This window comes from Scyliorhinus canicula, chromosome 9, assembly GCF_902713615.1.
Source record: "Scyliorhinus canicula chromosome 9, sScyCan1.1, whole genome shotgun sequence".
Taxonomy (NCBI): domain Eukaryota; kingdom Metazoa; phylum Chordata; class Chondrichthyes; order Carcharhiniformes; family Scyliorhinidae; genus Scyliorhinus; species Scyliorhinus canicula.
Genome location: NC_052154.1, coordinates 68,437,679 through 68,463,114, shown reverse-complemented (window position 1 = coordinate 68,463,114; position 25,436 = coordinate 68,437,679). Strand labels below are relative to the sequence as shown.

At 47.0% G+C, this 25,436-nt stretch overlaps 1 protein-coding gene across 4 annotated transcripts in view; it reads left to right on the top strand.

Moving 5' to 3' along the window:
* fhod1 (formin homology 2 domain containing 1) overlaps positions 1-25,436 on the top strand; it is a 483,544-nt gene that overhangs the window by 356,897 nt on the left and 101,211 nt on the right. For all 4 annotated transcript variants that reach the window (XM_038806848.1, XM_038806847.1, XM_038806846.1 and 1 more), the window contains exon 10: positions 8,501-8,859. In XM_038806848.1, the coding sequence (XP_038662776.1) occupies positions 8,501-8,859 (359 nt within the window). The remainder of the gene's footprint in view (positions 1-8,500; positions 8,860-25,436) is intronic.

The window sequence follows — 25,436 nt, the reverse complement described above, 5'->3', positions numbered from 1 at the left end:
GTAATAATTCCAGGTGAACCCAGGATAGGCAGAAAGAAAGTTTATTCCCCAATAAAAATAAAACCGCAGCTGCAGCTTACAAGTCTCCCAGCCCGGAACCATTGGGAACTAAGATCAATCAGCGATCCTGGGTGGTCTTCATGTCCTGGGTGGTCTTCATGGGGGTTATAACATCCCTACCCTATAAGTCCATTTCAATGTCGTTCTCCCAATGATGAGGCCTCTATCCCTTTTAAGCGCTCGGCCTCGAGTCTGTAGCAGGTGGAGCCAGATCAGGGGGTGCGAAGTAGACAGGTGACATTCACTTCCTCAAAGAGTGTCTGAGTGTCACCGCAGGTGGTTTGTCTTTGATACTGGCCCCCAGAGGCAGAGCAGACTCTTCAGCCTCCATATGGGATCTGGAGTCTTCACTGTCGGGGGAGACAACCCTAAGGTCCCCCGCTGGTTAAAGCCCTGTACCAGAGACTGTCACAACTGGAGTTCAGGATGTGGTTTTAACTGGAGTAGGCTCCCTACTTTTAAGGTTGTATAGGGTTTTTTTAATGACTTTTTCTTGGACCGTAACTTTATAGGAGATGGGTCCTGACTTCTCCAAAGATGACTCCAGGGATCGAACTGGAGACATGCCCACAGTTTTGAATGAAATTCTGCGGGAATTTGCACGTTATCCCTCTGCCTCCATGGATTTCCTCCGGGTGCTTCGGTTTCCTCCCACAGTCCAAAGATGTGCAGGTTAAGTGGGTTGGCCATGTTATATTGCCACTTTAGTATCCAATGGTTAGATGGGGTCACTGGGATAAGGCGGAGGAGTGAGCCTCGGTTAGGGTTCTCTTTCGGGGGAGGAGGGATCAGTGCCAACTTGATGGGCCGAATGGACTCCTTCTGCACTGTAATGATTCTATAGTTCTATATACGGCATGCAATGTCTCTCCCCTCTTGGGTCTCCTGGCATCGTAATTTCACTTTTGGGTCTCCTGTGTGGACTCCACATTACTGTTAAATTGGGAAATAGCAGGCTCAAATTGGTGTGAAGTCATCGTCCCGTACATAATTCTGCCAGGGCGACTCCTGTCGTGGTGTGATAGTCGAGCAGGAATTGAGCCAACCTTGTGTCCATGGAACCAGTCCCCACAGGATAATAACGTCCTTGACACTTTTCACTTTGTGAGGTACAGCTTCATGTTATAAATGGGGTGTTATCCGATTCTGCCGTCGAGAATTATGTGTTGCAACTTGGATAATGAGAGGTCCTTCTCTGTCCAAGCCTTAGTTTGATGCATAGATACTGGCAAGGTGTCTAAAAAGTTGAAAGTTTTGACAACCTCTTCCAACGCTGGCAAAGTGGCCAACTCGTAGGCAGCGGGAGGCAACTCAAAGCATCCGCGTTGGCAGTACGCGCTCCAAGGCCATGCCCGAGGGAATATTCGTAGGCCACTTGTAACAAGGCCCAATGTTGGATCTGGGCCGAAGGAATGGGAGTTGCTTTATCCTCTTTGAAAAGGCCCAGCAAACGCTTGTGATCTGTTATGTTATTATTATGAAATGCTGGCCTTTGGCACACTGGTGGAATTTTGTACACCAAAAATAACAGGCAACCCTTCCTTCTCGAATTATGAATAGCGGCACTCTGCATCTGTAAGGGTCCAGGACGGGTGGCCTTTCCGTGCCATCTTCCCAATGATGCAAGAGGACTGCTCCCATTCCATTGGGAGAGACATTGCATGCCAATATTGTTTCCTTTCTGGAATTGTAGTGGAACAGTATATTCGATGACAGCAGTTGCTGTTTTACTTTCACAAAGGCTTCAACATGCGGTGCCTGCCAGTGCAACCTCTGGTGTTTATTCAGTAACGGGTTAGCCGTGGGCCGATCTCGGATGAATTTCCCATAATAATTTATCAACCCTGTACAGTTCCAGTTTGCCAAAGGGCAATTCCGGGTTTTTATTCTGTACTTTAAAGGCTGCCCAGAATCCTGTGCTTGATCCTCATCACCAATGGAATAATTCCAGGCGAACCCAAGCTAGAAGGAAAGGTTTATACCACAACAAAAATAAGACCTCAGTCACCGCGTACAGGACAGGCATCCCAGCCCAGGGCCATCAGGATCTCTCCAGTCCGGGTCTGGGTCAGTATTTGAAGACCAGCACATGAGTCAAAAACTCCAGCAGGTCCTCCCACCACGCTGAGGCACAGGGCGGAGTGTCTGACCTCCAACCCAACAGAACCCACCTACGAGTGATCAGCGAGGCGAAGGCAAAAACAACTGCCCCCGCATCCGCCTGCAACTCGAGCTAGTCTGACACCCTGAAAACGGATTCTAGGGACCGGGCTCCACATCCATATTCAACACCCCCGAGATAATGCTAAATACCACACGCCAATACGTTTCCAGCTTCAGGCAGGACCAAAACATGTGAACATGATTTGTAGGGCCCCTCACACATCGCTCACCGACATCCTCCGCCCCCTCAAACAGCCGACTCAGCCTTGATTTTGTGAGGTATGCCCTATGCACAACCTTCAATTGTATCAGCCTCGTACACGAGGTTGAGGCATTCACCCTCCACAGCACCTTACACCACAGTCTTCCATCGCCCCCTCAGCTCTTCCTCCCACTTTGTCTTAATTCCCTCCATAGACTCCTGCCCTCCTCCAGGATCCTCTCATCAATTGACAATGCAACCCCCATTCGGTCCATTGCTCGTTGGAACACCGATACCCCATTAGTGATGCCGAAAGGGACCCGGAGGAAATGGGAAGCCATCGGCCTCGAATGCCGTGTAGTGGCGGTCCTCCGGGCGGATTGGGAGCCGGTGGTATGCAGACTTCAGATCCACCGTGGAAAAGAGCCGGTACTGGGCGATCTGGTTTACCATGTCTGCAATCCTGGGCAGCGGATACGCGTCGAGGAGCGTAAATCTATTTATGGTCTGACTATAGTCGACTACCATACGGAATTTTCCCCCGGTCTTAACGACCACCACCTGAGCTCTCCAGGGACTATTGCTGGCCTCTATAATCCCCTCACTGAGAAGTCTTTGGACCTCTGCTCTGATAAATACCCTATCCTGCAGGCTATACTGCCTGCTACGAGTGGCTACGGGTTTACAGTCCTTTGTGAGATTGGCGAAGAGAGGAGGGGGGGGGGGGAGATTCACAGCGTAGCGGGGCTGCAGATAGTGAGTGGGGGCAGGAGCCCCCCCGAAGCTGAGGGTGAGGCTCTTGAGGTTACATTGGAAGTCTAGGCCTAATAAGAGTGGCGCGCAGAGTTCGGGCAAAACGTCGAGTTTGAATTTTGAGTAGCTAGCGCCTCGGATTGTGAGTGTCGCGGCGGTGTGCCCCTGGATTTGGACTGAATGGGAGCCTGAAGCGAGTGAGATAGTTTGCTGCACGATGAAAACGGGGAGCGAACAGCGTCTTACCAGGTCTGGATGTATGAAGCGTTTCAGGGCCCGCAGGCCTGCGGGGGTGGGGAGCGATTACTTCGTGCCGCTGGGGAGTTGGAAGCTGGGGCCCTTTTAGCGAGGCACACTCTTGCGTAGTGGCCTTTCCGCCCGCAGCTGCTGCAGGTCGCATTGCGGGCCGGGCAGTGCTGCCGCGGGTGCTGGTTCTGGCCGCAGAAATGGCAGGCCGGAGCAGCATAGTGGCTGGCTGGGGCAGCATGGTGGCTGGGCGGCTGCGTAGCACAGGCCTGGGGGAGTCGCTGGTCGGGGGCCCATGATTGGGTCGCAGGGTCCACGGGGAACGAGTTAAGGCTGCGGAAGGAGACCTCCATCGTGGTAGCAGCTTCCACAGTCGTTTCTAAGTCTTGGAGCCCCTTTTCCAGCAATCGTTGGTGCACGTAATTAGACCTGAGGCCCGCTACAAAAACATCGCGTACAGCAAGTTCTCGGTGTTCAGCCGCAGTAACCGCTTGATAATTACAGTCATTGGACAAATTATTGAGTTCCCTTAGCAATTCGGCGAGTGATTCTGTAGGCCGCTGGCGGCGAGTCGTGAACACATGGCGTGCGTAAACTCCATTTTTGGGCCTCACATATATCTTATCGAGTACTGCTAGCGCCGCATTATATGAACCGGCCGAGTTTAGTTGTGTAGAGATTCTGTGGCTCACCCTCGCGTGCAGTAGACTCGACTTCTGTTCCTCTGTCGTTTCGGCTGTGCTTGCTTCTGCCAGGTAGGCCTTGAAGCACCTCAGCCAGTGGGAGAAGATTTCTTTAGCCTTGCATCCTGCGGGTCGAGTTCCAGGGGTCCAGGCTTGAGGGCTGATTCCATGATTGATCTTACTGTTCTTAAGTCGATTAAATTGATGGAACCATCAATTCACCATCAACGTGTTTCCGATATGAATATAGGCTTTAATCGACTTACTACAGAGCCAGCCTATTACCCGTTGATGAACTCTCAGTGAACTGCAGGCTGACTCTGGACAAGGGTATTTATACAGCAGCACTACGGGGAGGAGTCATGGGCGGAGCCAAGGGTGGAGCCCTGTACAATCTCCTGAGCATTCCCAGAGCTACTCCCTCTAGTGGTTGGATAACGCTACTGCGCTTACAAAGACATAGTGTCAATTATCATATTACATTCACCACACCCCCTTCTCCAACCCCCCCCCCCCCCCCCACCCCACTGACAGCACCACCTCCAGCAACAAGGAGGAGATTGCAAAATCTCAAACCTGCAGGTATCTTAAACCCTTCCCCTGCGCCGACCCATACCTCTCTCCCAACTCCTCCAAGCTTGCGAATCGTCCGCCAAGAAACATCCTCCATTTCCTTAATCCGAAACCTCACATCCATCCTCCCCTGCTCGAACCCATGACTCCCCTAATCGGTGTCCACCCTGACCCGGCCTCCAGCTTAAAATGTTGCCTACACTGCCTCCAGATCTTCAAAGTACCGAGTAGTTATACAGTGGCATCAGGAACGGAGCCGTTGTCAACCCTGACCCCCCTGCATCAGCCCTCTTCCATCTTGACCCATCAGGTCTCCCCCTCCTTAGCCCAGCCCTGCACCTTCTCCACATTCGCCGCACAGTAATAGTACAGTAGGTTTGGGAGGCCTATTCGCTCTTTCCTTTGTTCAATTTATACTCTGAGAATGTCCCAAATTTTTGAAGCAACCCCATTATGCTCCCTGCCCACATGCTTGCCTCCACAATGTACAATAATAGATCATCAGCATGTAAGGGTATCCAATGCTCCACCACCTCCTCACTATTCCCTTCCAAAACCCCAAGCTCCTCAGTGCGATGGCCTAAGGCTCTATAGCCAGTGCAAACAGCAGGGGGACATCGGACACCCCGGTGCAGAACAAAGTACCCCGAATTCATATTATTGGTGTAAGCACTCGCCATCGGCTCCTTATGCAGCAGGCGAACCCACGCCATGAACCTTGACCCCCCATTCTGAATCTTTCCAATACCACCATTAAATAACCCCACTCCACCCGCTCAAATGCCTTCTCTGTCCATCAGATTGACATCACATTTGTAGGTACCTGTTGCACCTGGTGTTTCCTCCCCCACTCCTTATCCAACTAAGGTTGATCCCCTAGCTCGGTGGCAATGGTAGAGTGGGAGATATGAGGGACATGAGGTTACAGCTTGTGGTGGAGTACAATTCTGTTGCTGCAGGTGGCTCACAGCACTTCATGAATGTGTAGTTTTGAGTTACTGGATCTGTTTGAAATCAATCCCATTTAACATGGTGATCATGCCACACAACATGATGGAGGGTGATGGTGAAACACCCTTTCATTGATGGCGTTCTTTCATTCTGTTTTTTAAAGAGCTAGTCACCGTCAGCTGTTAGAGGGTGAGGTAGGAGGTTTTGATTGTGGGTGTTAGTTATTTTATTTTATTGTTCTGTATTCATTATAAAATGTTCAATAAAAATATGAAAAAATAATAATTTTATGTTTAAATAAGATCACCTCTCATTCTTCTAAACTCCAATGGATACCGGTCCAACCTGCTAAACCTTCCCTCTTAAGTGAAATGGAAAAAATGAAATGAAAATCGCTTATTGTCACAAGTAGGCTTCAATAAAGTTACTGTGAAAAGCCCCTAGTCGCCACATTCCGGCGCCTGTTCGGGGAGGCTGGTACGGGAATTGAACCGTGCTGCTGGCTGGCCTTGGTCTGCTTTCAAAGCCAGCTATTTAGCCCAGTGTGCTAAACCAGCCCATACGTCAATCCCTTCATACCACAAGTCAGCCTAGTGAACCTCTGAATGGCTTCCAATGCAAGTATATTAGCGCCTTTAGTAAGGAGACCAAAAGTGTACACACTACTCCCTGTGCGGTCTCACCAATACACTGTACAGTTCCAGCAAGTATGGAGGCAGTCAGCCAATGCGGTCATCAAGGCCTCAATTAGGAGTGATATTACCAGCTCGCTGGCATTTTGCTGGCAGTGGAGCAATACCCGGCATGCTCAGAGACTGCCAGGGTAATTCAGTCATCCTCCTTGTGGTTGATCAGGAGACCATTGGAGTCAGAGATTCCACCCTCCAAAGAGGGGCTCAGAGACAGGAAAGTCAGCCTCTGCAGACGCAATAAACTATCAGGAGGGGCTTCTCCAACCCTCTCATTTTAATTTTCTCCCTTGGCGGACACCTCCTTTATGAGTGCTCCTCAAGGTCTCCTACTCGGAACTAAATTTTCAGCTGCATGCACAGGTTTGTTTTAGCAAAGAACAAATGATTTCATGCAGTTTTTAATTGGAATGGATGGCATTTAAAAAGGTGAAGCAGTTTGCCATTACCAGCTGTAAGAGGCTGTTCATTTACTTTGAAATGCGTACACCGAGCTTCATTCCTTTCATATTTCCTTGTTGATTCGCCTGTGTGTAGGGTTTGATAAATCAATGTGCTTTTCCATAATTAGCTGCATGCCGAACACTCCTCAGATTTTCCATTTTTCTCTCTTGCTACACTAAGTACGTACAAAAATGCTGTACTTTTTATGTTAAGTGTCATATGAAATTTGGGTGTAAAATCCCCAAAATAAATCAGATAGTTGACATAAAATCAGATGGCACTGGTAAAATAGGAAACCTGTCCGTTTGTGTAATGTGATAATGCTTTTGAAGCTTTGGCTGTAGACAGATTAACTGTGTAGCTGTGGTTGGATCTCTGGTTCCTTATAAGGCATAACAGTTATTTATAGAGTTCTTGAGAATGATCTCAGGTTTTTTTTTTCCTAAAAGCCCATTTACAAAGTATTGGGTAATGCTGAGTTCATCCATAATCATGCAGTTTTGTCATTATTCCAGATTATGATCGGGGTTTTTGTATAAATGACCATTTGTTTTGAAGCAGATTCTCTCCTCCCCCCCCCCCCCCCCCCCCCCCCCCCCCCCCTTTCATATTTATACAAACACAGTTACAAAAATAAATCTTTAAAATTGTTGAGCTTTCCTGGGCTGTGGAGAAATGGATTATCAACATGAAAGTACTGGGGGAAATGTTTAGTTTACAGGGCAAGTAAATTGTATATAGAGTATTTAAATTTAATGCATTGCTCTTCATCTGCTTTTTGCTGTTGTTTGTGTCTTGTTTTCCAATGCCTTCTGTCAGAGCACTTTTCCACCTTCTCCCCATTCCTCTATTTTTGTCTTTATAATGAACCCTTTAAGAGCTGACTTACTAGAATGTTCTGGTCCACGGCTGATGGTAGACTCAAGGCAATGTGAAGGGCAAAATAACCTACTGTGGAGGAAACCTGGCAACATGTCCAGTGAAAAGAAGAGAGAGTTCCTGGCTTAATTTGAAAATATTTCTGATTTCAGTAACACAAAAATGCATTTTAAAAATTCAATTGAACTTTATTGGCATAGCTTAAGTCTGCACATAAGCCCCTTCACATCCATTCAGAGTCCGACCATTATAAATGGCTATAGACTTTGCTACTCCACTTTTTTTACTCTACCTAAAATCTAACAACAATTTTCATTTGTATAGCATCTTAGAGTTCATTTATATAGTGTAGTAAACTATCTCAAGAGGCCTCACCTGCGCATTAGCAAAATAAATTCGACACCAACTCAAAAAAGACAATATTAGGACATGTGCCAAAGATTTGGGTCTAAGGAACACCTTAAAGGAGGACAGAAAGGTTTAAGAAGGGAACTCCAGAGCTTAAGGCCTAAGCAGCTCCAGCACTGCTGCCAATAGCAGAGCAATGAAAACGAGGTGCGAGCGAGATCACATCCATTACTAAATCCCAAGTAAATATAGACTATTTAAAGCTTGTATCTTGGTGTATCAATATTGAAGAACTACCTAGATTTTGGACTGCTTAGATTGTGATTCTTCCTTCATTTCAAAGTGATAATCGTCAGCTCTGGTTGGGAAATTATTCTGTTGTTTTCACTCGGGATTTGACAGTACAAATGTTGCTCCATGGTTTCCAATTCCTCTGTGCATAAAGGTTTGTGTTGCTAGTAGAAATAATAAATGTGTTCCAGACCTCACTCTGATTTTCCTGTACTCAGAACGCACTGAAGCACGAAGACGGTGACGATGATGGACAGATGGCAAATGCACGGAGAGACAGGAGGAAGCTGACCCCCAATGGAGATGAAGGACGGAAAAACAGGCGATCTTCAGGACAGAACATGGCTGAGGTACCAGCAGCGAATAGATCAACCAGTCCAGCACCGGCAAGACCACACAGCCCAACCCCTGAAAGACTGAGCCCCAGTAGTCCTACCAGGTTTGATGTAAAGAATTCAACGGTGACTTCCATTCACCCAGCGCAGCCTGACTCGCAACGTCATTCTGCAATAATTTCAACCACGTCTGCAAGTGACATAAACTCATCATCTATAGACCAAGTGAAACCTTCAACAGAGTAAGTTGTTACATTGGATTTGGCGTGTATAATATAAATGAATTGTTTAATGTTGGACGCTATGAGATAGCCGGTACGCTGGCTTTGTCTTTCTGTACAGTTATAGAAAACAACAATAGCAAATATATGAACAGACCTATTTGAGCTGAAATGATTGAGTGAGCTGCAGTGAAGCATTTCCAGCATAACAGGTAGCGACGATTTTTGAAAAGGAAGTGCTTCATTGGCCGTGAAGCAAGTTGGACATCCCACGGTCATGAAAGGGGCTACACATGCAAGTTATTTCTTCCTTTCAACATCCAGGCTGCAGCTGGCCTCAATGGAGCTGTTGATTTTTAAATTTGTTCTAATCATGCGTTTTCATAAATATTCAGTTCCATTATGAAGAAGAGGGGAGTCTATTGATTGCCATTTGTATTACCACCTAAGAATAATTCAATAAGTCTTTAATTTGTGGAATGATGCATGACGCTGGCTGCCTTGTATTTCAAGTTGTGTTTTATGTCAAGCTTCAGAGATGTAACCAGAGATCTTATGACAGTACAAACATGTTTTTATCTCAGTTACTCTCTCTCAAGCGACTATGCTGATTTTGGAATATTTGGCCCCTTGTCTTTTAACTGTAGATTGCCATTTGTTCTGCAGCACCCAACAGCAAAATGGTACATTAGCTTCTGGCCCAACAAGCTACATTATTCTGCTGAAAGCATACTTGTCAAGTTACATTGGAGTGGTCTTGGTATTTTAGAGCTGCATATTCTTGCTTTGTGCTCCGCTGCCCAGTGCCGAATCCAACCCAGAACCGAAAACAGACGTGTGCATCTGTATTTGACCAGATAAATTCACCTCCATCTGGTGTGTCATGTAGAAACAATCACACTACCCAGCTCCTCCGTGTAGCAGCATTGTCTCAGCAAGGAAGCCTGCTTAATATTCCTGATTTAAAGAGGATGACGAGCAATTAGCTCATGGGGAGCCACAATTATATGAACTTTATTGGAATGGTCATATTTTACCATGTTAGTGCGGAGATCACAGAAATACTGAAAATCAGTTTTTAAAATTGTGTATCTGTAAAGCAGATGCAGTAACTGTCCAAACTTATTAAGGAAACAAAGTACAGTACACCGAAACAAGCACTAAAAAAGAGACAGGCCTATAAATTACTGTAATAATGCTTGAGGATTCCTAACTCCCCCAGTGGTCCAGCCAGTTTATCCAGTTGAGCCATACTGACCACGAAGGTACCGGTTTCAGCTTCTGATCTGTTTTGAGCAAATGAATGATGACAGACAGGTAAAGACCCTTTGGTTCACGCAGCCTGTCCCATACAATTGTGATATTTTGTATATCGCTATATAATATATATATATATATATTATATGTCTGCACCCAACTTGAAACCATGCAATATCTTTGTTAGTATTGAGTGAATACAAATGTTCGAAGCCAAGTGGCAGTTGCTGAGTTTAAAGTGAATGGTCCGCCACTAAGCGGAGACACTCCTCGGTAATGTGCAGCATTGTTTGTGTCTCTCCATAAGTGTAATAATGGATTTGTACTGAGGCCCCTGTGGTGGAGGTTGGCTGCACAGGGGCCTTGGTTTGTTCTGCACCTGTTCAGCAAGGACCACTCGTGCTGTGTTCGGTTCAAAGCTTGCCATTCGACAGATAGGGTCTGTCACAAGGAACTTGTTAGTGACTTCAATTTCCTTGATCCAGAGTATGTTTTTCAGTAGACTTTTTGTCAGGAAGGGGTGCCCAGAAGGAAAAACGGTTTGAACCAGTATTAATTCCCCATTTCTACTGGTTTAATTTTAAAGTATGCAAAACCAGTTCAGACCAGTATTCTTATTTCCCGGTTTACTCTTTTGTCCTTTCGGGTGCCAGGCTGGAAAGCGGTCAGTAGGTGGGTTGAACAGGTCATCATGGAGTGGTAACTGAGGTGCAGCATGGATGATTTTAACCAGCTTGTGGGTTTTCATAAGTCGGGGGAGGATATATTGGGGCAGTGGTATTTATGTGGACAGGAAGCCAGGGGATGGACGTTAAACAGAGGATTCCAGATATGGTGCACATTGTTGCATTCAACTGAGTACCCGCAAGATATGTGTGTAATGACCTTTTTCAGACAGATGTACAGTACCCTGCAGCGGGGTATGGTAGGGCAAGTGCTGATGTCGGTAAGGGCTTATCACGAGTGTGCCAGCAGCAGCCCATATAGATCCAACAAGTTTGGTTGGTAGATTGTTTCTGGTTTTACCCTTTGCTGCTGTTTTCTTCAGATGTTCCCGGAAGGGCAAAGTCCTGTCTAGAGTCTCTCCGAGGTTTGTTGTATTTGGATCATGCTTTAGTCTCTGGATATCCATTTTTAGCACTAGCATTGTGGAGGTAGAGTACACTGGGTATGGTTTTGGAGGGATAGAGCAAGAGATGCCATGTGCTGGAGTAGTCCATCAACTTTGTAGCTTAAGGGTCTGGTCCAGAGTGTAGAAGGATGCAATGTCCCAAACTAGGAAAGAATCCAAGTTCCTCTCCAACCAGCTGTCTCAACACTGAGCAACCTCCTGGCTTTCTGGAGATGTAGGGCATGCTCTTCGAATCTTAATGTTAAGAGCTTGTTGACTGCCAAACAAAACCTCTGTGATCTCTTGAGAGAGACAGTAAACCCAGGCCACGGTGGAGAGGTAAGATCTGAGAAATGTCTCGCCCATCCATCTAAGCATTCCAAAATTGTCCAGACGATCTCTGGCCCTAAATTCCCTGAAGAAGCTACCCAATTGTAAGGTATGATCTTCACTGAAGCTGAAACAAATTCACCTCTCACTTGAAGGAATCCAGCAAATCAGCATCCACCACATGAGACAACTGCTCCAGAGGCCCACCAATCCTTCTCTGGGAAAAGAACTATCTCCTGATATGTAACTAGATAAAAAGAGCGAGATTTACATTTTCACAACAGTTGCATGTCACAGGATGCTTTCCAGCCAATAAATTATTTTTTGAAATGAAGGTGACTGTTGTGATGTAGGAAATAGGGCAGATAATTTATGCACAGCAAGCACCCATAAACAGCAACACGATAATGACAATATAAACCATTATAGTGATGTTGATTGAGGGCTAAATATTGGCCAGGCCACCTCTTCTGCTCTTCTTCAAATGGTGCCATGGGATCTTTTATGTCCTCTTGAGACAGCAGACATTGGTTTAAAGTCTTATTCAGAATAGAGCATCTCTGATGGTGCAGCTCTCTTCAGGAGGTGTCTTGAACCCACAAACCTCTGACTCAAAGCACGTGTGCTGCCAACTAAACCAATGCTGTCACTGAGTTGATCCGGCCTTACACAACTTAAAATTGTGATCACAGAATTGCCATGGCGCAGAAAGAGGCTATTTGGCCCATCATGTCAGCATCAGCTCTCCCAACAAGCATCATGGCTTAGTGCCATTCGCCTGCCTTCACAGAATCACAGAATTGTGATCTCTGAACATATTTACTTGGGACAAGCACTCAATTGGAACACAACCTATCCCTAATATCATAAATGTCATTCAGATCACCCCAAAGACTGCCTTTCTCTAAAGTGTATTGTCCCAACTCTTGCAGTCCATCTTGATAACTAAGATGTTTTATCCCGGAAATTATTCTTGTGATTGTCCTCTGTGCCTTTTCCGAAGCTTCAGAGGTCCACAATGTAAAGAGACCAAAGCTAGGCACCATATCTCAAGTGTAGTCTGATCAAGGTCTTGTACAAGGACAAAATAATAGGCCTTTCCACTGTTCGTGCCAAATTAAACATCATTTGTCAGCCATAAGCTCAATCTCGCAACATGTTAACAGCGACCTGAAGTAGTTGAGTATCTTTTACAGTACTAGCACTCTCACAGATTCCCAATTGTTGGCAGGTTTTCAGATTGTTTCCCTCCACATTTATATCTAGTTGATTAATTTAAAATGGCAAAATGCAACACCGTTTGCTGTGGGTCAGCACAGGTAAGTGGTTTCCAAACAGACCTAAAGCCATGATTAAATTCCTATTGCCACATCCTGCCTGCCAGTTTTCAATCCAGCTCAAATTTTACCACCGGTAACAAAGGCTTTGATCATGTACTCCTGTGCCAAACCTTACCCAAATATTTTTGGAAACCTACTGTGTTTTCCTCATCCACCCTGTTCAGAACTTCTTCAAAAAACACTATTAGATTTTTAAGGCATGACCTCCATTTCATGAAGCCACGGTGGGTGTCCTTAATATGTCCCGCTCTATCCAAGTAATCGTTGCATGCCTTAAGAGTCCCTTTGGGAATAAATTTGTCTTCCACAATGTTTTTTTTATTTCATTCTTTAAAAATTCCATTTGTATTCTGCATTGTTCTCATCACCACCCAGTATGTGTGGTCTGACTAAACCAGGAGAGACAGTCTCTGGTTGAAATGAGCAGTTTATTTGCTGCACTAGAGTCATGTTCAAGATTTGGTAGATTGTATAATATTCCATAGCAATGGTCTTCTGTGAACTTTGACCCCTGGCAGATAAAGGTTGAATATTAGACCATAGCAATGGTGACAATTGTAATTATGTATTGCCTATGAGTGCGATCTGCCGGCCATGTTGTGCTCGAGCAAGATGGGCCAAATGGCTTCCTTCTGCATTGTAAGGTGTCGATGAAAACCCACCACAAATGACACTTAGAAAGTTTTCCATTAGATCACAGTCTATGTTTTTTCTTATGATCTTAAAAATAAATGTTCTCCTTTGCTCCTTTGCAGGTGCTGGTTTAGCTCACTCAGCTAAATCGCTGGCTTTTAAAGCAGACCAAGCAGGCCAGCAGCACGGTTCGATTCCCGTACCAGCCTCCCCGGACAGGCGCCGGAATGTGGCGACTAGGGGCTTTTCACAGTAACTTCATTGAAGCCTACTCGTGACAATAAGCGATTTTCATTTCATTTTCATTTTTCATTTGATGAAACCCACATGACACCAAGTCAGAAGAGTTGAAAGGGTGGTAGAAATAGATTTATCAGGAGATAGCAAAGGCAATTCAGTATGTACTTGAAAAGGAACATTTTTCAGGGCTGTGGGGAAAGAGAAGGGGAATGGAACTAATTGTTTACAAACAGGTACAATGGGCTGATTGGCCTCTTTCTAACATAGAACATAGAACAGTACAGCACAGAACAGGCCCTTCGGCCCTCGATGTTGTGCCGAGCAATGATCACCCTACTCAAACCCACGTCTCCACCCTATACCCGTAACCCAAACAACCCCCCCTTAACCTTACTTTTTAGGACACTACGGGCAATTTAGCATGGCCAATCCACCTAACCCGCACATCTTTGGACTGTGGGAGGAAACCGGAGCACCCGGAGGAAACCCACGCACACACGGGGAAGACGTGCAGACTCCGCACAGACAGTGACCCAGCCAGGAACCGAACTTGGGACCCTGGAGCTGTGAAGCATTTATGCTAACCACCATGCTACCGTGCTGCCCTTTCTGTTTTGTGTGATCCTGTGACATACTGAGATAGACCTTTTGCTCCACAGTCTACATTAATCTACATGCAGGGCTGGGTGGTGCTGAAGGTGTTTTACATGACTGGTGTTTTATTAATGAATGTGCACTGAATTGTGGCAAATGCTTTGGCCGCGATTCTCCGCAACCACGATGGGTGGGAGAATAGCGGGAGGTCCGCTCCCGCACCTCCCGCTATTCTCCCACCCCCCTCAAAATGGCATGTCCGGTTTTCCGACATGCCGCTCGGAGAAACGCGGGTCGCCGTTTTTCACCGCGGCCCGCGATTCTCCGACCCGGATGGGCCGAGCGGCCTGCCGTTCCCGACCTGTTCACAACGGCGGCAACCACACCTGGTCTCTGCCGTCGTGAACATAGCGGGCCAGGTAAGTGTGGGGCCTAGGGGGGGTGGATCGGGGATCGAGCACCACGACCGTACTCGGGAGGGGCCTGGCTCACGATCGGTGCCCACCGATCGTCGGGCTGGCGTCTCAAGGGGACACACTCTTTCCCCTCCGCCGCCCCGCAAGATCAAGCCGCCACGTCTTGCGGGGCGGCTGAGGGGAAAGACGGCAACCGCGCATGCGCGGGTTTGAGCTGTCCAACCCGCGCATGCACGGCTAACGTCATTAGGCTCCGCTGCGGCGTCATTCCTTGGTGCGCTGGGCCTTGAAGCCAGGGACAAGGCCCGGCCGCCGAGTTTCCCGGTACGGCCCGCCTATCCCCCCGGGTAGGGGATGAATAGGGGGCCGGGAGAGGCTTCCGACGCCGTCGTGAACCTCTCCAGGTTTCACAACGGCGTAGGGCATTGCGGAGAATTCCGCCCTTTGCCTTTGAACAGAGCTCATTGACTAGTGTGCACTGTTTTGGTCCCCTTAATTGAGGAAAGATGTAGTGGCATTGGAGGCAGTTCAGAGCAAGTTCACTAGATTGATTCCAGAGATGAGGGGTTTGTCGAGAGATTGAACCGTTTCGGCCTATACTCTCTAGAGTTTAGAAGAATGAGGGGAGATCTAATTGAGGTATACAAGATGCTAAGAGGTCTGGATAAATGGATAACTGTGAGGCATTCTAAAACGAGAGGTGATAATCTTAGAATAAGAGGTAGCAAATTTAAAACAGAATTGCGGAAAAACTACTTCTCCCAAGGGGTTGTGAATCTGTGGAATTCCGTACCCCAGAGTGCGGTGGATGCAAGGTCAGTGAGTAAATTTATGGAGGAGTTCGGCAGATTTTTAATTGGTAATGGGTTGAAGGGTTATGGAGAACGGGTAGGACAGTGGAGTTGAGGCCAGGATGGGATCAGCCATGATCACATTGAGGGTGTTTAGGCTTGGGAGGTTAAATTGCCTACTCCTGCTCCTAGGTCATGTGTTCTAGGGAGGAGATGCTCTGGCTGATTTTTGCAATCCAGCTCTTGTTCTGTTACATTATAGGTAGCAGAACATATCAGCCATGATAGAATGGCAGAACAGACCTGATGGGCCGAATGGCCTAACTCTGCTCCTATATCTTATGAACTTATTTACTGCCACTTTATAATTTTAGTCCTATCTGTATCATTCATTAGCAATTATCCGTAAGGCAATTAATTGTCTGACAAAAGGATTTTGAAGCCGGACCTTTACTTGCACTATCTGGTTAACACCAATTGGCCTCAAAAATAATGTTTGACTTGTGGTGTGGTCACCCAAAGGCTATTTTATCATTGTTTTTATCTCATTTAAAACAAAGTCGTCAGATGAACACTCATGAGATTTGCTTGAAGACTTTATTTAAAGGAGAAAGAAAGGCTGGAACAGTATTTTAACTACAAAGCATCCTACTCTCTGCTTCTTTGAAGAGATAATTCACTTCTCTACCAGTTATTTTTCAGGAAGTATTGTTGACCACATTGTTTATATTCTTTCTCACTAAGAGTCAATAGTATGGGTCTCTGTTTCTATCGCCTGAACCTACATTTTCAGGGTTGACAACTTTCTTCCAGCCATTCAGCCCTCCAGCTAAAGCGGCAGATCAGACCTTGATGATGTCACAGAGCTTGATTTGCATTTTAAAGAGGATGCACCCCGTTCCCACTCTGCCTTCAGGCATGTGTCATTGCTGCTCTGCAATGTAATGCTGCAAGCAACCAGATCGAAGTAAGAAAAAAATGGTTAAGTACCCCACTCCAATTTAGCTGGCCTCCAACCTAGCCTTGTTTGCACCAGGCACAAGTGTGTTAAGATTAAGAGCTGTGTCTTTGCTTTTGTAATTTATCCTTTATTTATAAACCTGAGCATCCCAAATGCCTTTTAACAGCTTTACGGGTTTGTCCTCAACTTCTAAACAGCTACTCTCAGGATCCAAATTAGTTCTGCAGTTACAATGGAGGCTTTTATCAGAGCACTCCATTTTCCTGGAAGGTGGGTTGATGTTCCTGAAACATGGTGAATCTAATTTTGGAATTTGAAACCTCCTCAGCCAAAGGGAGCCAAAGTTACCTACCTGATTCCAGTTCAAAGAGATGGTGACGTTCTTCCCTATGTGTATGATGGTTGATGTTCATGGTGATCCAATGAACACTGAATTGTTTGGTACCCTGCTTGCTGAATGATTGAATGGGCATGGTGCCTTCTCCTGACTGTTATCATTGGAAATTACTTGGAAAAATGGAGGAAATGTAGGGACAGAGGTAAATGAATCATCTCCCTTAGATGCCAACTACATCAGGCATGACATTCGAAGTATTCGTTGCACATTTAATCAATTACAATTTAACTGCTGTGTTAATAACGTTGCACGTAAAAGATGTCAGTGGTTTATGCCACAGAAATGTTTAACTCATCATTCATTTTCTCAACATATTTTAATTCATCTGTGTAGTTTTTCTGATCTGTGCAAGGCTCTCAGAATTATCAATCGACATACAGTGTGTTGATAGAAAGCAGTGAAATGTGATTCCAATTATATTGGGCACATTGCATCCTCAAGAGTTGACGAGTTGACATGTTAGCTGTGGCCTCAGCTGGGGCTAAACCGGAAATCTGGTACCTTTTAAAATGTACTTGATATGATTGCCAAATATTTGTAAGGATCTGTCAGCCTGTGGCTTGCCTTAATTTCCTTTCACTGCTCACCGAAATTTGCAATCAAAACAGAACGTTCTGGGAATGGCAGCATCCAACAGAGAAGGAGAGATTAGCGGATCAAAAGGGACCAGGCCGGAGAGAAGGAAACTCCTTTCATATGACTGATTAAAACCAAGAGGGGAGAATCAGGTGGTGATATTTGCCAACTACTTTTACAAAGAAATGCAATGCAGAGTGGCCTTTCCTGTAAGTCATCAGAGCATCTCCTACTCAGGAGTGTGCCCCAATATCTGTTCATACCATAGTATAAACTGGGATTGGAACAATAGAAACCCCTTGTGATCTACACTCAACACAGTTTTGCACATATCCTGATATGTGCTTCTCTTATCTTTCCGAAGGGAGACTGAGACACTTGGATGATCTGGATTGGATTGGATTTGTTTATTGTCACGTGTACCGAGGTACAGTGAAAAGTTTTTTTCTGCGAGCAGCTCAACAGACCATTAAGTACATGGGAGGAAAAGGGAATAAAAGAAAATCCATAATAGGGCAACACAAGATATACAGTGTAACTACATAAGCACTGGCATCGGGAAGCACGATGGGCATCAACGGGGTAAAGCGCGATGAGCATCAATGGGGAGCTTTTACGAGGAATTATACAGGTCAGAGCTCCCAGTGGAGGAGGGAGGGATGGATCACTTTCTGGACAAGTTGAGGTTTCCGAGAGTGGAGGAGGAGCAGGTGGCGGGGTTGAGGGCGCCAGTTGGACTGGAGGAGCTGGTCAAAGCGATAGGGAACATGCAGACAGGGCAGGCACTGGGGCCTAACGGGTTCCCGGTTGAATTCTACAAGAAGTATTCAGACCTGCTGGGCCCGCTGCTAGTTAGGACCTTCAACGAGGCAAGAGAAGGGGGGGCTCTTCCCCCGACGATGTCTAGGGCGCTGATCTCCCTGATCCTGAAGCGGGATAAGGATCCCCTACAGTGTGGGTCATATAGACCGATTTCACTCCTAAATGTAGATGCAAAGTTGCTGGCAAAGATATTGGCCATGGGGATTGAGGACACCGTGCCGCAGGTCATACATGAGGATCAAACGGGTTTTGTGAAAGGGAGGCAGTTGAATGCTAACGTACGGAGGCTGTTAAATGTTTTAATGATGCCGGCAGTGGAATAAGAGGCAGAGATAGTGGTGGCGATGGATGCGGAGAAGGCCTTTGATAGTGTGGAATGGGGATACCTATGGGAGGTGTTGAAAAGTTTTGGGTTTGGAGAGGGGTTCGTTAGGTGGGTGAGGCTCCTATATGAGGCCCCGGTGGCAAGTATGGCTACGAATGGAAGGAGGTCGGAGAATTTCCGGCTGTACCGGGGGACGAGGCAGGGGTGCCCCTTGTCTCCCCTGCTCTTTGGGCTGGCGATTGAACCTCTGGCTATGGCGCTGAGGGGGTCGAGGAACTGGAAGAGGATAGTGCGGGGAGGGGGAGGAGCATCGGCTGTCGTTATACGTGGATGACCTACTGTTGTACATGGCGGACCCGGTGGGGGGGATGCCGGAAGTGATGAGGATCCTTAGGATGTTCGGGGATTTCTCCGGGTATAATGTGGGGAAGAGTGAGCTGTTCGTAGTACACCCAGGGGACCAGGAGAGGGGGATTGGGGAGCTCCTGCTGAAGAAGGCGGAGAGGAGTTTTAGGTACCTGGGAGTGCAGGTAGCCAGGAGCTGGGGGGCCTTGCACAGGCTTAACTTCACGAAGCTGGTGGAGCAGATGGAGGAGGAGTTTAAGAGGTGAGGTGCGCTGCCGCTCTCCCTAGCGGGTAGGGTCCAGTCAGTCAAAATCACGGTGCTCCTGAGGTTTTTGTTCTTGTTCCAGTGCCTCCCTATCCTGATTCCTAAGGCTTATTTCAGAGGGTCAATAGGAGCATTATAGGGTTTGTGTGGGCGCAGAAGACCCCGAGGGTGAGAAGGGTGTTCCTGGAGCGGGGCAGGGATGGGGGGGCGGGGGGGGGTTGGCACTGCCTAACCTGTGTGGGTACTACTGGGCTGCCAACGTGGCGATGATACGTACGTGGGTAATGGAGGGGGAGGGGGCGGCATGGTAGAAATTGGAGGCGCCGTCCTGTGTGGGCACGAGTCTGGAGGCGCTGGTGACGGCGCCGCTACCGCTTCCCCCAACGAGGTATACTACGAGCCCAGTGGTGGCGGCTACCATCAAAATTTGAGGGCAATGGAGGCAGCATAGTGGGGAGGTGACGGCTTCAGTGTGGTCCCCGATACGGGGGAAGCACCGGTTTGTCCCAGGGAGAATGGACGGAGGGTTTCTGAGCCGGCACAGGGCAGGTATTAGGCGGATGGGGGACGTCTTTGTAGATGGGAAGTTTGTGACCCTGGGGGAGTTGGAGGGGAGGTTTGGCCTCTCCCAGGGAAGACCTTCAGATACATGCAGATAAGGGCGTTTGTCAGGTGACGGAGTTTCCACTGTTGCCGTCAAGAGGGGTTCAGGACCGGGTGCTCTCGGGGATGTGGGTTGGGGAGGGGAAGATCTTGATGACCTATCAAGTGATGCAGGAGGGGGAGGAGGCCTCGGTGGAAGAGCTGAAAGGTAAGTGGGAGGAGGAGCTGAGAGAGGAGATCGACGAGGGGACGTGGGCGGATGCCCTGGGGAGGGTGAATTCCTCCTCCTCTTGCGCAAGGCTCAGCTTAATTCAATTTAAGGTGCTGCATAGGGCGCACATGACTGGGGCAAGGCTGAGCTGGTTCTTTGGGAGAGAGGTGTGTCAGGTGTTTGGGGAGCCCAGCAAACCACACCCACATGTTCTGGGCGTGCCCTGCGCTGGAGGGTTTTTGGAGGGGAGTTGCGGAGATGCTGTCAAGGGTGGTTGGTACCAGGGTTGAGCCAGGCTGGGGGCTCACGATATTTCAGGTAGCAGTGGAGCCGGGAGTGCAAGAGGCGAAAGAGGCCGGTATTCAGGCCTTTGCGTCCCTGGTAGCCCGGCGCAGGATTCTTCTACAGTGGAAGGATGCGAAGCCCCCGAGAGCGGAATCCTGGGTCAAAGATATGGCTGGGTTCATCAAACTGGAGAGGGACAAATTTGCCTTAAGGGGGTCGGTGCAAGGGTTCTTTCAGCAACCGTTCTAGACTTTTTGGCGGAGTGTTAGATGATGGTCAGTTACAGCAGCAACCCGGGGGGACGGGGGGGACAGGCGGGAGAGGGTTTGTTTGTTTTTTCCTTTATGCGGCGTGTATATTTGCTCTCATGTTAATTATTTCTGTTAATTTATTATTTGTGTATTGGGGGGGGGTGGGGGGGGGGGGGGCGGTTACTGTTCTTAGTTTTTTCTTTTTCTGTTCTTGTTGGTTAAAATTTTTTGAAAACTTGAATAAAAATTATTTTTAAAAAATAAGCACTGGCATCGGATGAAGCATACAGGGTGTAGTGTTAATGAGGTCTGTCCATAAGAGGGTTATTTAGCAGTCTGGTAACAGTGGGGAAGAAGCTGTTTTTGAGTCTGTTCGTGCGTGTTCTCAGACTTCTGTATCTCCTGCCCAATGGAAGAAGTTGGAGGAGTGAGTAAGCCGGGTGGGAGGGATCTTTGATTATGCTGCCCGCTTTCCCCCGGCAGCGGGAGGTGTAGATGGAGTCAATGAATAGGAGGCAGGTTCGTGTGATGGACTGGGCGGTGTTCACATCTCTCCGAAGTTTCTTGCGGCCCTGGGCCGAGCAGTTACCATACCAGGCTGTGACGCAGCCCGATAGGATGTAAAAGTTGGTAATGGTTAATGTGGACATGCCGAATTTCCTTAGTTTCCTGAGGAAGTATAGGCGCTGTTGTGCTTTCTTGGTGGTAGCGTCGACGTGGGTGGACCAGGACAGATTTTTGGAGATGTGCATCCCTAGGAATTTGAAACTGCTAACCATCTCCACCTCGGCCCCGTTGATGCTGACAGGGGTGTGTACAGTACTTTGCTTCCTGAAGTCAATGACCAGCTCTTTAGTTTTACTGGCATTGAGGGAGAGATTGTTGTCGCTACGCCACTCCACTAGGTTCTCTATCTCCCTCCTGTATTCTGACTTGTCGTTATTCAAGATACGGCCCACTATGGTCGTATCGTCAGCAAACTTGTAGATGGAGTTGGAACCAAGATTTGCCATGCAGTCATTATGCAGAATTATGTAGAATTATACAGCACAGAAGAAGGCTATTCACCCATTCACATGGTTGTGGTATCGCTTTGAACGAGCTGTCCAATTAGTTCCATTCCCTGGCTCTCCCTATAGTCCTGCAAATATTTCCACATTGAAGAATATATCCAGCACCATTTTTGAAAGTTCTTCTTTAATCTCTTTGCAACCTTTCAGGCAGATATTCCAGATCCCCACAATTCACCTTGTGAAAAATAATTCTACATCATTCCCTCCTCCACCCCCAATTCAAAAGATTGAGTGAAAAAAATAACAAACCACATCACCTGTTCTTTGTGGAGCGAACATGTTTTGCATCTTCTATGCACTTGGTAATAGTTACACTTCTTCCATAAATCTTTACTCCTTGAGAGGTTACTTAAAATGGGCCTCTTTGATAAAGCGTCTGTCCTAATATCTCTTTTGGCTTGGTGTCAATTTATGTATGATAACATTCCCAAAGAGCTTTGGCTATGTTAAAGGCACCATGTAAATACAATATGTTGGGCCCAATTTTATGGTCACGTGGCGCAGGGTGGCCGTTAGAAGCCGGGAGACCCACTCCTGGGATCTACCTAGCATGCAACATCTCATGAGATCTAATGCGATCTCACAGATGTTACGATATAAGTAGGCGGGATAATGTTTCAGCAAATCTGCACATTACAACGAGACAACTAGTCTCGATGTAATGTGCAGATTCCCGAGTTACCCGAGGCGTCGGATCAATCTTCTTCACCTCGGAAGGCTTTGGCGAGCGGCACTCAGTACTGGTCTCAACAGATGGGGAAAGGCACCCTGGCAGTGCCCCTGGGTGCCAGCTTGGCACGACCAGCTGGCAGGGGCACTGCCAGGATGCCAGGTTGTTGTGTGTTGTGATTTGGAGAGTGGGGATGGGTGGGTGGGTGGGGATTGAGTTGGGAGCCTCTCCTAACCTGAGGAGTTCCGGCGCTATGAGCACCAGGAAACACACGGCTAAACGCATTCGCTATGGGACTTTGTTCCTTTTTGGCGAAATCGTGCCCCTTGTTACTTTGTATTGTATTGTTGACTGGAAACTTTTGGTCTCCATGACAAACTTTGAATTTGCCAGTTATGTGTTTTTAGATTTAAGTAACTAATTGCAAATGTCAATGTCAGCTCATTATGAGTGGTAGCTCACTCCCCATTCGTGAATCAGCAAGAGAAATAAAACCTTGCCACCGTTTCTTGGACTACATGCATAAAATGGCTGTTCACTCACAGCTGACGGAAAAAATTCAGTGTGTGAAATGTTTTTGAGTTGTTCCTTGTGTTGGGATGAGTACCCTATCATACAACTCCTCTTTTCTCAATATGGTTAAACGCCTCTTCATTCTGTGCCTGGTTATGTTACGTTTATTAGTGGGTAATATTGAATGCCTCAGGCCTCTTCCTGGAATTAAGACCATAAGACATAGGAGCAGAATTAGGCCACTCGGTCCGTTGAGTCTGCTCTGCCATTCAGTCATGGCTGATATTTTTCTCATCCCCATTCTCCTGCCTTCTCCCCATAACCCCTGATCCCCTTATTGATCAAAAACCTATCTAACTCATTTTAAAGACTCTCAGTGATTTGGCCCCACAACCTTCTGCGGCAAAGATTTCCACAGATTCACCACTGTCTGGCTGAAAAAATTCCTCCTCATCTCTGTTTTAAAGGATGGTCCCTTTAGTCTGAAGACTTATTTTACCTCAACCTCACACATTGGGCTCACCAAGCCAGCCAGAAGCCATTTCCATACCAGAAAACAACTGCATCTGCAGTCCTGGAATTGCTTCTCCTGCTCACTGTTACTGCCTGAACCATATTCCTGGTAACTTCCTCATCTGCATCAGGTGACACCCTGCAAGGGCAGTGATTAGCTCTTATCTCAGACCTTCCCCCAAGGTACTGGCAATGAGTGATTTGCACTCAGCATGTGACCTCTACTGTGAACTTCCCACCACCCCTTTTGTCTGAGATTGTGTCCTCTGTATCTAGGTTTTCTCTCCACGTCCACTCTGTCCACTCTATCCAGGCCACGCAGTATCAGTTCCAATATCTTTAAGTTGCGATATCTAAAGATATCTGCAACATCTTTAACACTAGGCATACTTAAGTGGTTTGTGATGTGAATTAAGCTAAAAGATGGTTTGCGGTGCATTCAGGAGTAACAATTCTGTGTTTATAAAGATGATAACAATAGAAGTTTATTCTTTGCTACTGCAGGTAAGATTAGTTGTAACAGGTTGGTAGATTTCTTCATTTATAAGCTGCAATAGGTAGTATTATGTGCAAATATCTAACCAAGACCTTATTTACTTGTATGTGTTTCACTAGGGTGGAGCACCCATATTGAGACAACTTGGTTCAAGGGTACTCTGGTCATAGGTGCCTTCTACCAGATTAGGACTTTTCCCCATTTGCCTCCCTTTTCAAAGTCTGTACCCATGCTGGGATACAGTTTTGCATCTTGTCCCACTGGATCGTTCCTCAAGTGCCCATTATTCATGATGGAGCTTTGACTATGAATGTTGGCAGACCATTCACTCATTGTTGCAACTCTGACGTTTGCATCTGAGCTTCCAGCTGCGGCATGGTAGCACAGTGGTTAGCACTGTTGCTTCACAGCACCAGGGTCCCAGGTTCGATTCCTGGCTTGGGTCACTGTCTGTGTGGAGTCTGCACATTCTCATCGTGTCTGCATGGGTTTCGTCCGGGTGCTCCGGTTTCCTCCCACAAGTCACGAAAGACGTGCTGTTCGATGAATTGAACATTCTGAATTCTCCCTCAGTGTATCCGAACAGGCGCCGGACTGTGGCTACGAGGAGAATTTCACAGTAACTTCATTGCAGTGCTAATGTAAGCTACTTGTGACAATAAAAAATATTATCATTATCAATTGGAAATGAGAACCATGGCCAGTTTTCCCCGTCTCAAACACGGGTGCCAAATCAATTCTGAAGTGCACAACAGTGACTGAGCTCAAAGTTGGACCACCGAGGCAGGCTGGGAAGGGGGGACGGAAAGTCCAATAGCATGGTGGGGGCATAATCTACCAATGAGGCACCTGGTGGCTCACCCACCTTTGTGCCAATTGAGGCCTTAAGTGACTTATTAATGGCCACTTTACAGCCTCCACCCAAGTGGTGCCAATACCATTTGGCAAGGACACCAGAGGTAAGTTGTGTGGGCTTGCGAGGGTGACCTTGTTGTTCAGACATCCTGTGGCAAACAGAGGCTCCCTTCACACTATTCCCAGACATTTCCAAAAGCTTCCTGTGCTCATCGTCACAACCCCCATCCCCTCGTCAGGGCCAGACGGACTGTCCCCAGTGAAAACCGCTCTACATATCTGGATGTCCAACTCCTGCTGCACTCTATTTGTTGGAGAATGGCTGCAGTCAGCAACGGCCACTTCTCCAGTAATGCTGTCAGAACCAGAGAAGTGCTGGCACCATTTGATTGACCAGAAGCTCACAAATGTGGGAATTCCTCCCAAATAGGGGCAGAATTCTCGCCCTCGGCCAATTAATGGCACAACAGGGAAGGGCCACTGTCTCAGCATCAAATTATTCTACAAGTACCTCAAGAGAAAAAACAGAAATTAAGCATGAGATTTTTCTAGTCTGCACCAAGTTGGTGTTTGATCTTTGCTTTTAAATGTATCAAATGTCTTTTCTGTGGCTTTATCCTGCCTTTAACCATTTTTCATTTCTTCATGGGATATGAGCATCATGGGCAAGACCACCCAGTCCTACTTGCCCTATAGAAGGTGAAGTTTAGCTGCTTTCTCAAACT